Genomic DNA, 16,545 nt, shown 5'->3' with positions numbered 1-16,545 from the left:
GACAATAGAAATGATAACAATTTTTGACCAGTATCAAAAGCTCACAGAATTCTATGAAAACGACATAAAAGCATCAAATAAAACATAACCTTAATGAAGCTATTAGTGTTTGCCTCGTATGAAAGTGGATGCAATTGTTTTTATTAGTTTTTTAATTGAAGCGGTTTCTAACGCCATCATCAATAACATGACAACCCCATAGAAAATCATATTTTCCGACAAGTATGCAAAATCACAATTTTGTTTCCAAAACTTGCAGTATCAATGTCAAAAACCAATAACTAAAAAAACCAAAACTGATAATCAGACAACCTTCCACAACTAGAGGGATGATTGGACCTGTCCTAAATGAGACTAAACCTCAAGTTACAGAGAAACAAGATCTAAATAGGGACAAAGTCCAAATATACTTTTTGAAAACCAAACAATAAAAACCTAAAGAGCCATATGGTATCAAGTTAGGGCATTCGATAGGTACGCTTATATCTGGTAATGAATCCAATAGGACCTCTCATTAATGAAATTTACTCCTAAAGCTACAAAACAACGAATGGTAGAAATAAACTCAAGTAATTTAAAGAAAACAAACTTTGAATATATAATATAAATTTATTGGGCCTCATTCAACGTAATAATTACAATCTTGATATGAAAAGTGACTGGTATGCATTTGACTCAATGTGGGATCGGAACAGATATAATTGACATAAAAATAACTTTTGCTTATTGTTTCAAAAAGTCATCCGATAACAGAAATTTTCATAGAAGGAAGTGGTTCCTAACAGGTGAGTTGGTGGATCGAAGAAGTAATGAGCCTGCAAATGAGCTGTTGATGGAAGAAAAATATGAAGTTACGAGCACATGTTTACTTCTGTTGATCAACAAGGCAGAGCTGGATGATCACATAAACGACTATGTAGAGAGAGCTACAGGTAAAAATATTTTAAGAGCGTACTGACATAATAACCCTGAAATGTGATTCATTAAATTTTGAAGACATCTAAAAACTCTTATTATTTAGGTTTATTGCTTCCAATCTGATTCTGCTTATTACTTCTTACAAGATAGAATGTTTAGTGAGCAATACTTTTGATTTTCTCTGTTCTAATAAGATAACTTGTAAGCTAAAAATTCAGCGTTCTATTTTTGATTCCACTTACTGAAAGCTCTACCGTGTAAGATCTGATGTGACAGCATGTAAGATATTTATTGATAGGTGTGATAGCGATAGCTGAGAGGAACCTTTATTGGCTTCCTTTTGATTTTCTACAAACCACAGAATTTGTTTTGTTCTGGAGTGCGCATTGTTGATCTGATGACAGATTTTTTGACTTTTTGATGTCAATGTTAAGTCACAATTGGAGTTTTAATTTGATTACGCTAGAATAGTTAATTCAGCGAAAGCCGAGAAGTAGAGAAAAATTTGAACATGCTTCTGAAATGGAGTGAGAAATTGATGTTTGGAAAAAAATTTTGATTTTTGATAGCGAGTTTTTTCAACATACGGCAATATGACTTCTAATTTCAAAAGTATTCCTCCCTTATTATTTATATCTGTATTTTAATGGACCCAATTAGTACTGGCCCTATCTGTTATCCTATTTGTTGTCATGTTTACAATAATTGGTGACTAGTCTCATCGGCTTTGTATTGAGGCATAGAGAGTTTCATCAATTGCTTCCGTTTATAGCATTTGGTTTTAATGACTGGAACACTATCAGTTTTCAAAAACATCTTGATGAATTTTTCTATTTGTCCTTAAATGTTGTTTCTTGGTCACTCTTGTTAATTACCATTCTCAGCCGCTTTCTTTTGAGGCTCTAATAGACAAAGTTTGTCATTCTGCTTTACTAGTATTGGTTTTTGTGTCTTCAGCACCATTATTTTTGAAACATAAATTTTTCAATTTTGTCTTATTTTCTGTTGTCTTCGTTGTCTTTCCAATTCGTATCATCTAACCTCAAGTGCTTTTCAAATTTCATTAGCTTCGTAACAAGGCGTAAATGACATTCAGTATTTAGCTATTGGTCTTACCTGTGTTGCTCTTATATTTGTTTTTTTAACTGGCGGACTAGACCACTGAGTTTTGAATCAAGCATAAATGTATGTTTTTGAAGTTTCTAATTGTTATTAGTTTCTATGACTCCCTGTTTTTATGAAAAGTTAATGAATTGTTTTTTGCCGTCCTTTGATGTTCTTTATTTGTTCTTGGCACTTAAAATCATTAACTAGAGATCCAATTGGCTACTGATTTGATAAGAAGTAAACCAATTTAGAATATTCAATGTGTAAACTTTTTAATATTTTTTATTTTTTAGCTTAAGTGAATTTTTGATTTTTACGATTTTTTGTTGTTTTCATATTTTACCTAGTTTCACCAATGACAAGTACCTTTAACATTAAAAAATTGCTAGAATGTATCTTTAAAATGCAATCAGCTTTTTTGGTTCGGTTTGAACGTTTTTTCTTTCACTTGGACACTATTATTTTTTAGATTTTTCACGCAAAATTTTGAAATCTGGTCTTCAGTTATTGCAATTTTTATCACTTCGTCTGTGGTTGGAAATAATTTAAAAAAGCTAATTGTTTTTCAACTTTGTTTATCATCTTTTATCTCTTCCTCTGTGGTTAGAAATAAAAAAAATTCTAATTGTTTCTCAACTTTGATTATCATCTTTGTAAAGTTAAATTACTTTTTCGAACATTTCGACCCCATTACTGTTAAAAACGTTTCCATATTTTTCCCAATTTTTAATTTCTTTTTTTTTATCTCATATTGGTTTCCCTTCGCCCTCAAAATATTTTACCTGTTCATATTCGTTTTTGATTTATTCTTTCTAGTCTTTTTTTAAAGAGTTACCTGATTGGTTGTTTTTGATTTGATTGTTCTGACACCACCAGATTGCAAAATAGGTAACTTAAATTTTCACCTCTGTTTTTAGTTTGTTCATTTATGTTTAATTGATTAGGGTAAAAATCTCAATTTATCTCTGTAACCTCTGATAGGTTGATCATTTTTTGGACTTTCTTTCAGAACCTGCCTGCTATGTTATTTATTTTGCCTTCCAGATTTTTCTCATAACTATAAGGTTTTACTCTCAATTCACATCTGCTTTTTTATTTATTCAAGTAATTTTGTTTTCAATGCACGCTTTGTTTTAATTCGTCCGAACTGTTATTATAATTCAAAGAAAATAAAACGAACTGTATCGTTGTGCTGTTTTTTAATATCATATTTTAACATTTTTTTTCTACTTTTGGATGTCAAAGAGATGTCAAACAGAGAGATATGAGTCTGACGATTTATGGCTTGAATTGGTTCTCACTATTTTTCAATTGGCCCAACGAAATAAGTCACATATAAAATTCGGTTTTCAGAGCAAGGTAACGAAATGGTTCTAGTGTTGCATATATTTGATTTTCGATAAAAACAAACAGTTTTAAACGTTTTATCTGGTCTTGGACGCTAATCCTTTCGATTTTTTTCATTAAGCATATGTGAAATTTTGAATTTTACTCGTTTTGTTATTTTTTATTTTCTTGTATTTGAGTCTCCCTAACAAAATGTCTGAGTGGTAGTCTAAAGAAGCATAACTGACGTTATAAAATTTTTTTATATCAAACGCCTTTAACGATATTGAGACCATTTGATTCGAAAAACTTTGTTGATCTTCGAGTTTTGCCCCTTTTGTAGTTTTTCGTGTTGCCTATTATTTAGTGTCAATAAATGTAGGTGTCATTGGCTCTCTGATAAAGATGTGATAGAAATTTTTTATGGATTGACTTTATATACTGTTTTTAAATTTTTTACAGTACAGTACTTGTTTTAAGAATATGACCGCAATTTTTTGAAATTTGTCTATTCGAAACTTTTTATGTGCCGTTTACGACGCTCTCGCTCACTAATTAGCGCTGTTTATTCTTTACTGGTAATTTCGTTTCTTCCATGAATTTCGTGTTGTCGTTTAAATAACGTTTTGCTTCCATTTGTAACAATTTTAACAACTTTGGCATGATTTGCTGTTTGTCCTAATTGTTCCTCTTGTTTATTGCGATCTATGACTGCTGTTATTGAATTATTGAATAAACAAAACCCAAATTTTCCATATTTTTGCTGAGACTTTTTGGTTCAAGTTATAGAACAGGAAAATAGACTATTGCTTTCAAGAAATAGACTATTTCTTGTTTACTGAAATAGACTGTTACTCTTAGTTATGACATGTGTTTTCGGCTTTCTATTGAGAATATACAATCCCTAGTTAATGCTTCCGGCTGGTTGTTAATGTTTTTTTACTTTGATGCAAAATTGTTTGAGTTCATTTTTAGTGAGTTTTTCATTTTTTTCTGATTCATTTTTTTGCTGAGTGATCTTTTTGTGTGTTCTTTAAAAATCTTATATGCTTTCTAGAAAGTGATACTGTCGCTGTATAAAAGTTTGATTTGTTAGTTAAGCATTTTAATGATAATGATGCGTTTCGAGGCTTTTTCTCTAATCAAATTTTGCTAAGTTATTTATGCGTTCGTTTCATTATGTTACTAATTTCTGCTATGCAGAGGATTTTCGTAGTCTCAAAGGTCCCATAATGTACAATTTTACTTAATATGTTACTCTTGGTCATAACAACTTTGATAACATTATTATTTCACCAAAATATGGGAAGTGAGTGGGAGGTGAGATTTTTCAGTTTTTAATTTTTATTTTTGCTTAGTATATGCTCTGTTGTCAAAAGTCATTCTTTTGGTGTCGTCTTTTTAATACGCTGTATATTTTTAAGGTATATGTTTCTACTAAGACTGACACTCAGGTCCTGAAATGTTTCCCATTTGATTGTTGTTTGGGACGTTCAAGGTTATATTTTGATATTTGACATTTTAAATTATAGGTCATATATGGTTTGCCTCACTCTCAGTAACCACATTTGTACCTTTCAAAGCGACTTTCTCTTACTTAAATTAAAAAACTTAACGTCAATTGAGGATATTTCCACCTAATTGAAAGCTATTTGAGGAAAACTTCTGAAAATAGGTTTAAAGTCGATATCAACTTCAGACAGTAGAGTTTGTTTTTGCATGTTTTTTTTGGTCAGATTTTTTTTCATTGGTGTTTTGAGACTACCCGTCTGCGATGCTATCAATGCTATTTTCTGTGGAAGTTTTCAGGTTAATTTAATCACTCATAGTATTTTATTACAAAATTTTTTTACGAAGGATCTATGAAATTGTGCAGAAAAAGTTTCCGCTGATCAGATATTATATAATGAAAATTCTGGTGTTTGGATTTCGTATCTTGTGATTTATTTTCCTATATTTTTGCTTGCTATAAATTTTGAGGTCTAATTAGACCACTTATAATATACAGATTTCTCTATTGCGTAGAGTTAGTTGTTTAGACAACCTAGGAGATACACATTCCCCTTTTCCGCTTTCTATGATGTTTATCGTTATAGATCCAGAAAAAAATATGAAAATCGTCCTTGTGAAAATCTGACATTTACAAAAATTTTTCCTTACGTAGGCTCTGATAGAATGTTACATTATGAAAATTCACTGATCTTGAATTCTAAATTTAAAAGTTTATTTTTTTATTTTTTCTGTCTGATAACAAAACATAAATATTCCAGTTTCTAGTTTTATTCGTGTAACTTCATTATAAGACAGAATTCCTTTTATCGTACTGGTACCTTTATCGTATATAATCTGATATTACAATGTATACATTCATTTAGCCAAAAATTTCAAATTTTAAGATCTGGTAAAAACAATTCATAAGGTTGACTTTTTGTTCCGACCCCACTTTTTTTGGGGGGGGGGGGGAGGAACTATATACTCAAATGGGTTTTTTTTTGTTCAGACAATTTTGACCAATCGATATATTCATCGTAGAGAGTTGTGAGTGATATAAGTAAAAAGCTAATCCAGCGCAAAACTCGAAACTAAAAAGACTTTTGCGAGTTTCGTTTTTTCGAGGTGTTATCGAGGATTGAAGTTTTGTGTGAACAGGGGATAATTGGCATGGTTGTTCACTTTTAGTGTAATTTTTCTTCAATTTAGGATTTTTTTAATTAGAATAAAAATTCAAAATTGCTTTTCAGGCCATAACATGAAAAAATTTTGAGTTCCTAATAGACGAAACGCGATAAAAAATAGTTCTAGTCTCATAGGGAAGTTTACTATAAAAAAAATTGAATTCTATTTCAGAGCTCTTTTATTGGAAAACTTTTCATTTTTTTTTGTATTCCTGGGTCAACTAGAGACTAGTCACTTTTCATATCCAAGTTCCGTTAACGAAAAACTTGATTTACAGTAAAATGGAGCCCAAGGAACAAAAATTTTGTTTTGAATCAATTGCTTGTTTTTTTTGTAGTTTTCGTAATTAGTTTTCGTAATTTTAAATGAAATTTTGAACTTCTTGCGGTTTTACTAAATTTTTGGAGTCCTATGCCAGTTTCTCGATAACTAAAGTGCAATAGGTTTCGTAATAAGCATTAAGTGAACATATCTAGAGCTTTCAATGGACAGATAATGGCAGTTAAGTCTTTAAAAATGATTTTTCGAGAAATTTTTTATTATTAACCGATCACAAACTTTTTTTTGAATTGTGAAACAGTCTCAGTAAACAGTCCCCTTTACTTTTTTGTTGCACTAAAAACTAACCTAGTTAGCGTTTTTATCTTCTAACTATTTGCTTTGTTACTTCAATGCGACAAGTTTTCAAAAATTGTGAAAAACAATTTGGATAATTTCGTATTATTAGTTCCTCTTGAAATCTTATCACGTTATCCTGATATTAATGTCTCCCATCAGCTTAGAGATGACGTTCACTGGATCACGGATAAAGTTTTCAGAGAAAAGCTTTTGGTTTAATTGTCTTCAACACTTTCTTCTCGCACTTTTCTACTGAATTTTTGGTTTTTGTATATACTTGTTGTTTCCATATTCATAAGACTTATTGTGATGTCTTATTGATTATCTATGCATGACAGATATCTTTGTCCTCAAATCGAGACGTACGCTCCAATTGGGCGTATTAAGTGACTTCTGTTGAAAGCTATTTATTTTAATGGCTCTTAAGACTTTAAAAATAATTTTTCGAAAAAATTTTTGTGAACTAACCAATCTTAAACTTATTTTCGTGAACTGCGAGTCAGTCGCATTAATGATCAGAACTTTTTTTTAATTCAACTAAAATTAATCTATTTAGAGGTTTCATCTTCTAGCAATTGATGTTATGACTTCGATGCACGAGTTTTCATATTTTTTTTAGTTTTTGGATATCCTTTTTTCGTAATTTTGCTTCCTTTTGGAATCTTAACACATTATTCTAATATTGATAGTTGCATTGACTTATAGATGACGTTCAACGGATCATATATAAAGTTCATAGGGAAAAACTTATGATTTAGATGGCTTCGACAATTTCTTCTCGCATTTTTCTACTTTATTTTAGGAGTTTGCCTGTATTTCTTGTTGTTTTCATTATTTATGACTTTTTGTAATATCCTGTTGATGAATTATGAATGACAAGCATCCTTGTTGTCTCATCGAGGCATAATGTAGCGTATTAATTAGCTTCTGTTGAAAGCTATTGCATTTAATTGCGTTGATACTACGGGTTTTATCAAACAATTCGTGGTTTTTTGATGTATTTGTTCATGTGTGTTGATCTTTTGGATTCAAATTGCTAACATAAAAACCTCATTGCTCTTAAAAAATTATTTGAAACAAGAAAAGTTCCCCCTTAAATAATCATTTTTCAATGGCTTTGACACTTTTCTCGCTCAATTTTTTTTGAGTTTGCTCTTTTTTGCTCTTTTTTTTCAATCTTTTTGTAGCTATAAAAAGCTGACCGGTTTCATTAGTTTATTTATAAAGATCTTACAAATCATGTTACCCGAAGCAGTCAGTTTTTTGTGAATAGTCTCGAAGTGTATGATAGTAAACAATTTTAAAAGTTGTAAGGATTTTTCTATTTTTTCAGCTTTGTTGTTCTTTTCGTCAACCCCTAAAATTGCTTGTATTTTGCAAATAAATTTTCTGTTGATATTATGTCGTAACTGAAATTTGTCTTATTGGGATAATATGCGTTTTCAAAAATGTTTACTGATATTATGATGTAACTGATGTTTTGTTTGTGGGCCGATTTGCGTTTTTTTCTAAGTTATGTGAGTGGTGTGTTTTTGTTTCTTTTGCTCTTCCTTTAGCACAGTCGCGTAGTAACAGATCGCATTTTTTCAAATATGGCCCAACTAAAATTATTTATTCATTCAATATTTTGTTAGTTGAATTAGTATGAATAGAAATTGAAATAAAAATACATATTTTTCAGATAATAGCTAATTATTTTTATGGCTTCACTAATTTGTGTTTTCTCAATGTTTGTATTTTTGTTCGTAATTTCTTGAGTTTTTTGCATCTGTAGTCCGTTCCTATGGTTTGGTGTAACCAGAGACACGTGCTGTTGGTTTTATTATGGCTTTTTAGTAAATTTATCAAGTGTTACTTCGTTGAAACTAATTATTTTTGAGACTTTTGAATTTATTTGGTTAAAAAAAATGTTGATTGATTTTTGATTTTCGCCTTATTAATCCTTCTTTTTGTCGAAGTTTTACCTAGTGTCATTAACCCCATCTGACGGGTAGCTAGGAATAAATATTTGTGTAGTTAGATTTTGACTGGTTGTAATTTGACGTTGTTACTAGGTGCCTTTAAATTAAGATATTGATTTTTTAGTGTGAAATGTTGTTTTTGTTGCTTTTTTCTCGTAGACTTTTTAATGGCAGATCTTGTTGTGATGAGGCATGGCATTATTTAATTCAGTTATCATCTTGGTTGTGTAACGATTTTATAAAACTCAAACATCTCTTTTTGATTATCTCTTTGTCAAAAATTTAAGTCAAAAGACAGTTAAGTCAAAATGTAGATGAGCGCCGGTCGGAACATCATGCGCAAACGCACATTAACGAGCCTCCATGTCTCTATATAGATTTTTTAAATTTAAAAACAGATAAAACTAATTTGTTTTTTTTTATTTTTTTAACGGGAATTCTCATTATTCAAAATCTGAAAAAAAAGATAATATAAGGCAGCAGATTGATTCTTAAAATGGAATAAGATCTAATGAAACAAATTTTTATTGTGTAAGATCTGATAAGAAGATGAATCCCTTCAATCAGTATCTTGCTGGACAAATTGTAAAGATTTTTTAGGGTCTTAAACGATGGAAACTCTCGATTACTCGAAAAAGATTTGAAAAAATGGTGTATATATATATATATATATATATATATATATATATATATGGTGTGTGTGTGTGTGTGTATTTAAATATATACAATATACGTTTACCAATATACGTTTTTTAAGGTAAAGCTAATTTTTGTAGGAACAGAGGAGTCGAAACTGATCTTTGATGACGCTTGGGGGTAATCTTAAAAGTCCAGTTAAAACAAAAAAACTTTAAAACTTTGAACTTCTGTTTCTCGCCTCGTTTTTTTCCTGAAAAATGAAGTAAAGGACAAAAATAAACTGAATCTTTTCTCGTCATTTTTTTATTTTTGGTGATGCTGCAGCTCTTTAATGGTTACAGAGAATTTTTTCCGATGTTTTGGTCCCTGTGGTATTTTTGCTATCTAAAATCATGCGTTTTTTTTCTTGAGGTAATTTTTTCTAGTTTTCTTTATTTACATAAACGGCAGTAATGCAATAAAGTAGCAGTTGTTTCTGATTTTTTAGCCCATTTTTGGTTCCAAGCGTTATCCGATGAAGTAAATGTTTTGAAGAGTTTGCGTAGCACCCTGTTTTGGTTCAGGTGAAATGGTACGCAACGACATAGGCCCATCACCAACACAATCTTTTTTGGACGACAATGAACCAAAAATACTTCACACTGCGGACGAGGAAACAGGAACCAGTTCAATAGACCGTAATGCAACCGCCCTAAATGACCAGAAGAAAGAAAAATATAACAGAAAAGAAACGGACCCAAAAACGGGTTCTAAAAAACCGAATAAGAATCAAGCCGATTACCAAGAAGCGGGCGGTGATACTGCAATAGCTACGGCCAAAAAACCGAAACTGGGACAAGATATCACTGAGACTAAAGACGAAGGTGATTACAGGAGAGAGTATAAAGAAGGACTAACTGCTGACATTGGAGAAGGCAATGGTTATGAAAAGAAAAGACGTCGAAGGAAGAGGAAAAGGAGAACTCCTCAGAATGATGATTTGAGGTACAATATTTTAGAAAGTTGAGAGACAACAACCATTTCAAATTGCGCATACTTTAAGCTCGACATAGCTTGACAAAAAGTTCCAACTATGCAACGTATACTTGGCTAGATGTGAAGCCTTGAAGAGCAAGAAAGAACAATTATTCTCTCTATTTGCTAAAGGATTCATCTCTCCAGCCAAGTATACGTTGATGAAATCCTAAAAGAATTGGTTATAATGGATACCCAAGTTTCAGAGCTTAAGGCCAGTTGGTGTAATTATTAGGACTTCAGGGTTGCAAGTATGAGGTGTTGATTCGAAGTTGGATAATTTCTACTTTTTACTTTTAGATTCCCCGTAACTTAAATTTACGGCCGTAACCTAAATTTCTGTGAGTTCGAGATCTCTTGAGAACTGAGCTGTCAGGCAAAGTCGCATTAGTCTGCCGGTCAGTACTAAATTGTAGAGGAAAAAATTATGTATTTCTACTCTAGCAGTATTCAAGTAATGCGCTCAAGCGTGAGAAATATACATTCCGAAAAGTGTTGAAGTAATAAATCAAAACTGCGATTCGTATTCCGTAATTTAAAACATCGAATTTCCGAAAATTCGTAAAAATGCCGGATTTCCGCTGTAAATCGTGCTAGAAGGGTGCTATTGAAAAACATAATGTAAATTGTGTCTTAGATGAGCTTGATATAAGTTGAAAAAAGCTTCTGCAACTTATACTTGACTAATTTATGAAAGTATTAATCGAATCCACGTAAAAACTCAGCTTCCAAAATATCTAACCAAAACATAATGGTGGGTAGCCGATAATTGATTATGTTATCTGTTGGGTTTCCTAGGATAAATGTTTAGTGGTTATTCTCCTATTCTCGCTTCCAATTGTTATCCGATCTCTCTTTTACTGCACATAAAATTAAGACAAATCATTGAGTCCCCTTTCATTAGGTGAGACATTACAAAAATTATCACTATTGATCGACCCCTGCTCATTGGGTGACAAAAAAGACTCTCTTTGCATCCAGTGGGATCCAAAATCAAATATTTGCTCGTGTCTCATTTGTTCCTATAATCTCTCATCTCATGTAATCGGCATGAATGCAAATTTACCTGTCACTATATCAGAGTTTGATTGGTCAAGCCTGCTAAAAAATAGAGATAACCCAGCGGGGTGCACCTTCCCTAACCAGTTTGGGTTTGTTACGAGAGATCTACTGTCTTCGGAGAACACCCCAAGAATTCAAAAACTGTGAGAAATAACTGAACTTCGTTTTTGCTACATTTCTGAGCGTACCGTTTGGTTTTCCTGTTCTCAGCAAATGACAAGGCAAAACCACACTGCTTCACTTCAATTTCTATTAAGGTTAGTTGCCAGGTAGAAGCGAAGCTAACTAGTAATACTACTAGCCGACCTTTTTTTCATTCAGGCAAGAATGTTTGTAGTTTTGGAGATCTTTCTGGGTAGTAAACTCTTCATCTGTTAGACGGGTGACGAATTGATTTTAGTAATTTTGTCTGGTATACAATTATGATTGCAGAAGTAGACCATATTGTGGACATTAAGGCATTCGCGCTTGAGCAGATTTTGAATAATCCATATAAAATAATTGTCGAGAAATTTCATTTTCTGAAAACATTTCAATCAATAAGTAGAAGCAAAAGCATCAGAGCCTATAGCAGCTCCAAAAACTTTAATTCCGTTTAAATTGTTTCTACTATTCAAGCTATCAATCTTCCTCATGCTTTCTATGAACCATAGCTTGCACTTATCGTGTCTTGTATTCCAAACCGCAAATTGCTCCTGAAATTGGTAGAGTTTCCAATGCTATACACAGTTCAGTTTCGGTACTTGCATTGATCGATCATCTCCAAAGAGTTTATTGTTTGCAACATCGTCCATTTTAGGTATTTACGATTCAGTGCAGGCTCTGAAGAGGTATTCGTGCAAACAGAAACTTTCTATTGCTAATTATCTATAGCTTGCATTAGATATTTATCTTAAAAATTACAAGATCTTAAAAAATTTTGCGCGAATTCATCGAATGTTTGGAAGTATAATTGAAAAGAAGAAAAAAGTATTCAAAGAAGGGTCCATTGGAGGGCTCTTTTTTATTCACTGTGCAAGCAATAAAACTGTCAACTATTTGGTTTCAGAAATGAGGGTGACATTGACTACGCTGGGGATTCTCCCAACACTCCCCTGTCTCCTAACACACTAGATGCCAATGGAGTCCCAGACGACACTTTGGAAGTTGTAACTGTTCGAAGACGAAGAAAGAAACGGAGGAGGCCGAGATCACAGCGTGAAGAAAAGTACGGTGCTGATGAAGACAATTCTAGAAAAACAACTACAAACAGAGTGGCTGATGTATAGTTTTGTGCAAAACTCTATAAGAGTTGCATATTGCACGCCACAAAATTTGCGCGCACCGTTTTCATTTTTTGGCTGTTGAGAAGAACAACCGTGGAAAAAGTGCTGTACAAATTATAAAGATGAATAAGTATAATGCATCATTTTTCATTGGAAAGGGACAACAACTATTGCAGATAACTTCAGCTCGAGCTGTCGATTCTTTGTACTCCTGTTGTTGTGACACTATTATTTTTTGAAATATTATGATAATCATGTAATGAAATAATGAAATATTATTTTTGAGCCAATTACAAAAACAAAAATAAACTTTTAATTTTGCACGAATCACTGAGAGCAAATGCTCGTTGAATGAGCCTAGCATAAACAATTTAGGAAACGATTTGAAAACGTAGAAAAAGCGTAAATATTGCACCGCTTCTAATAATAATAAATTGTTTACGGATTACGCATGATACAAACGGGCATTTACATAATTTATTTATTTTCAAATGTTACATGCGCTCCGAAAGGACACCATTGACCCCTATGGATCGTTTTCAGGCGCCTTTGTGAGGAAGATAAACAAAAGAGTTTGTTGGGTTCATGCAGGGAAAAGGACTACTATGTGTCTAAAAAAGTTTCAAATAAAACCAAAACAGAATTCTTGGATTTAAACGGCAGTATACAACTTACAAATATCGATCGTTCCAATCAGCCAAAAAAATAGTTTTTTATGTCTAAAGAACCAATAACATAGTTTTTAGGGAAACTTGTAGCGAAAACTTTAACCTGTTTTTCTTTCATTTTTCTCAGGCTTTTGAAAAAAGTAGGATCTAAACCAAGCAAGCAGTTGCATAGTTTTCTCAACCTTACTGTGATTGAGCAATTACTTAGTTTAGGGTAACTCACTTTAAGTTGTTTTTTTTTGTTTTTCTCATCCCATCAAATTCAATCAGCTCTTCTGCGATTGCTTTTTTCAGTTGTTCGACATTGCATTCTTTTCGTAACACTTTTATCAGCAACTTTAGCAGTTCGTAAATATGGAGTTCTTGTGTGCTGTAGATGTTGTTTTCTTCTCGTATTTTTGTAGTTGACTCAAATTTGTTCTTAAAAAAGATTATTCAAAGCAATCTGTTTACTTTGTTATCAATAGGCTGTAGAATGATTTTTGTCGTTGACCCATAAGCTATGACTCCGTACTGTATGATTGGCTGTACATAAGTCTTATAGACTCTTATCATATGCGATACTTTTAGGAACTTTCTCAGACGATAAAACATAGCAGTGAACTGGTTCAGCTTCTTCTGGATAATATTGCTATGTTCGGAAAAGCTTCAACGGTGATCTAGAATAATGCCTAAATACTTGGAACTGTTTACATTTTCTATTTTTTCCGCGTAAAGTGAAAAGCCGTCTTCACTGGCTTTCTTTTGCCTCAAAGACATTGTCTTTGTTTTTTTGATATATAGTGTGAGCTTATTTTGCTCTAGCCAGTGTGTAACATTGTTTAGAGCCAATTGATGCTTGCTATCTATTGTTTTTGGAGTTCCAATGGTTTTTATAGCGGCATCGTCAGCAAAAAGATAATCTGTACTGTTTTCATTGTTACATGATGTTGCGGCTGCTCAAGAATCTCAGCGGAACCGATATATCACAGCCTGGTTCTCGAGTTTTACGCCGGCCTGGTTCTTCACTGGGTTCGATTGACTAACGATCTCGCAGAAATAATTAGTCGCTCGGACGTATTAAAAGGACTGTAACTTTAATTTTGTTGATTGAAGTTAGGAAAATCCTTAGTGATAGTCTATGTTCAATCTCGTTCTGAAGTTTGTAAGGCTTCAGCCAGTAGCTAGTATTGTTGCAAACTTCTCGTTAAGTAAGCTCAACTAACTTAGAACTCGCAAGATCTTAAGATCTAGCAAAACTTAGCAAAAAGACTATAGTTGTTAAAGAATCAAATTTTAGTCTATCTGAGAGCCAACTGCTCTTGGTAACAGTTTCTAATGGTTCTAAATACAATACGGTTTCACTAATCAAACAATTGGGTTAAAGTAAATAATCAAATATTTATCATTTATAACATCATCGCTACTTGTTTCTGATTGGTTAATCAAGAAAATGATTTAGGTCATTGTTTACATAGTAAATGTCAAATTACTGCAATTTTTACTTTTGTTGACATAAGCACGGATGGTTATTACGTAACTCTAAATGCCTCTATTGTACGGTATTTCACCTTTAATGATCAACTAAAGAATCATAAATAAACAACTTAAGAAATTTAACAATAAATAACAAAATATCGAAAAATGCCAATTTTGCACCATAAAAGTGCTAATAGCCACACTTGTCGGTCTGATGTTATAACTTTCGTTGGGTCCATGGATAGCTTAGACTTAACCCTAACCGTCTGCCATAACCTCGGGTTGCTCGGGTTTTGCATTCCCAAAATCGGGGGGATGGACAGATTTTCGGTCCCAACTTGAAAAATTTTTCATTTTTGACCATTTTTGAGTTTTGAGAAATTCTAAGTTTTTTCGGTTTCAAAAGTTATTTCTTGCTTTCTGATTGCTTTTGTAGCTCATTTGAAGTGGCGCCAACATCGCCGGCCTTGTTTTCGATCTCGGAAACACCATCGTAGAATACTGGCGCTAACTTCACGACTGGCCGGTTTAGCTCTCCATGTGCCATTTTGACTCTCGCTGATCTCACAACTCCGTCGTTGCCAGTGAAGATCTCAATGATTCGTCCAAGCTTGTATTCACAGCGTTTCACAGAGTCATCTACTAGCCATACTAACTCGCCTTCTTTCAGGTTTCGCACATGTTCTTTTGACCACTTCGATCTCTGGTTCCATTGTGGAAGATATTCACGAGTCCATCTTTTCCAGATCATGTCGGCATATGCTTGAGCCGTTTTGAATGATTTTCTCAGGTCGTGGTAGCGTTCACTGGATGGCATGAATGGTGCACTTGCGCTCTCTCGTCCTAGCAAGAAATGATTAGTTGTGAGTGCTGTCAAATCTTCAGGGTCGTCACTTACTGCTGTCAGGGGTCTTGCGTTGAGAGTCTGCTCTACAAGACACATTGTTGTACTGAGTACCTCGTCGGTGAGGCTTCTGTTGTCCAAGATTGCAATCATGACCTTCTTGCAACTATGAACCAGTCTTTCCCAGATTCCACCAAAGTGAGGGGCTCCGGGAGGGTTGAATTACCAAACAATCCTTTTTTGTGCTAAGTCACTCTCAATCTTAGCTTTGTCCCACTCGTTCATGAATGCTTTCAGCTCATTGGCTGCTCCAGCAAAGTTTGTTCCGTTGTCACTGATGATGGTATTCGGGTAGCCACGTCTTGCAATGAATCTTGTCACCGCAGCTAGACATGACTCGGTGTCCAATGACTGTGCAACTTCGATGTGTACTGCTCTCGTTGTCAGGCAAGTGAAGAGACAGCACCATCTCTTCACGGTACGTCATAGGAACTTGACTTCGAAGGGTCCGAAGTAGTCGACTCCGGTATGGGTGAATGGGAACACATGTTCATCAAGTCGTTCTCTGGGTAGATCCGCCATCGGTGGGTGAATTGGGTTGGCGTTTCTGTGACTGCATTTGATACATCTTGACTTGATTTTTCTTAATGCATTTCTCAGCCCGATGATCCAGTATTCTTGTTGGAGCATGTTTCTCACGTACTCTGTGCCCTCATGTAGGTTGTCTCGATGCGCTCTCTCCAACAGAAGTTGTACAACTGGATGTTTCGCGGTTAATAATACTGGATGTTTTGCATTGTAATCAAGGTTTGAATGCTTCAGTCGACCTTTAACTCTAATTGTTCCATCTTCCTCTATGAAGGGTGACAATTTGGCAATGTTTAATAATTTGGAGATTTCTTTGCTGTTCGCTATAGATTTCGAAACATTCGGGAAGCTTTCGTTTTGAACCAATCGAAACAGTATTTGCTCTGCGTGATGAATTTCGT

The 16,545-nt window shown here is 33.5% G+C and overlaps 1 protein-coding gene across 1 annotated transcript; it reads left to right on the top strand.

Annotated features, from left to right (window-relative positions):
* The first annotated feature begins 664 nt into the window (after positions 1–664).
* On the top strand, positions 665–12,907 carry LOC142340433 (uncharacterized). The gene is made up of 3 exons (XM_075391008.1): positions 665–932; positions 9,809–10,229; positions 12,370–12,907. Exons 1-3 carry the CDS (start codon positions 665–667, stop codon positions 12,587–12,589), a joined length of 909 nt encoding a protein of 302 aa, XP_075247123.1. The 3' UTR covers positions 12,590–12,907.
* Positions 12,908–16,545: the final 3,638 nt, after the last annotated feature.

The sequence above is a fragment of the Convolutriloba macropyga genome, chromosome 5, assembly GCF_964194025.1.
Source record: "Convolutriloba macropyga chromosome 5, txConMacr16.3, whole genome shotgun sequence".
NCBI lineage: Eukaryota > Metazoa > Xenacoelomorpha > Acoela > Convolutidae > Convolutriloba > Convolutriloba macropyga.
The sequence above is the reverse complement of the archived record's forward strand: the minus strand, read 5'-3'. Positions and strand labels throughout refer to the sequence as shown.

Coding starts and splice junctions, on each gene's coding strand:
- LOC142340433 (XM_075391008.1), top strand. CDS start 665: ATGCATTTGACTCAATGTGGGATCGGAACAGATATAATTGACATAAAA. Junction 933..9,808: donor CTATGTAGAGAGAGCTACAG/GTAAAAATATTT, acceptor GTTTTGGTTCAG/GTGAAATGGTACGCAACGAC. Junction 10,230..12,369: donor CCTCAGAATGATGATTTGAG/GTACAATATTTT, acceptor ATTTGGTTTCAG/AAATGAGGGTGACATTGACT.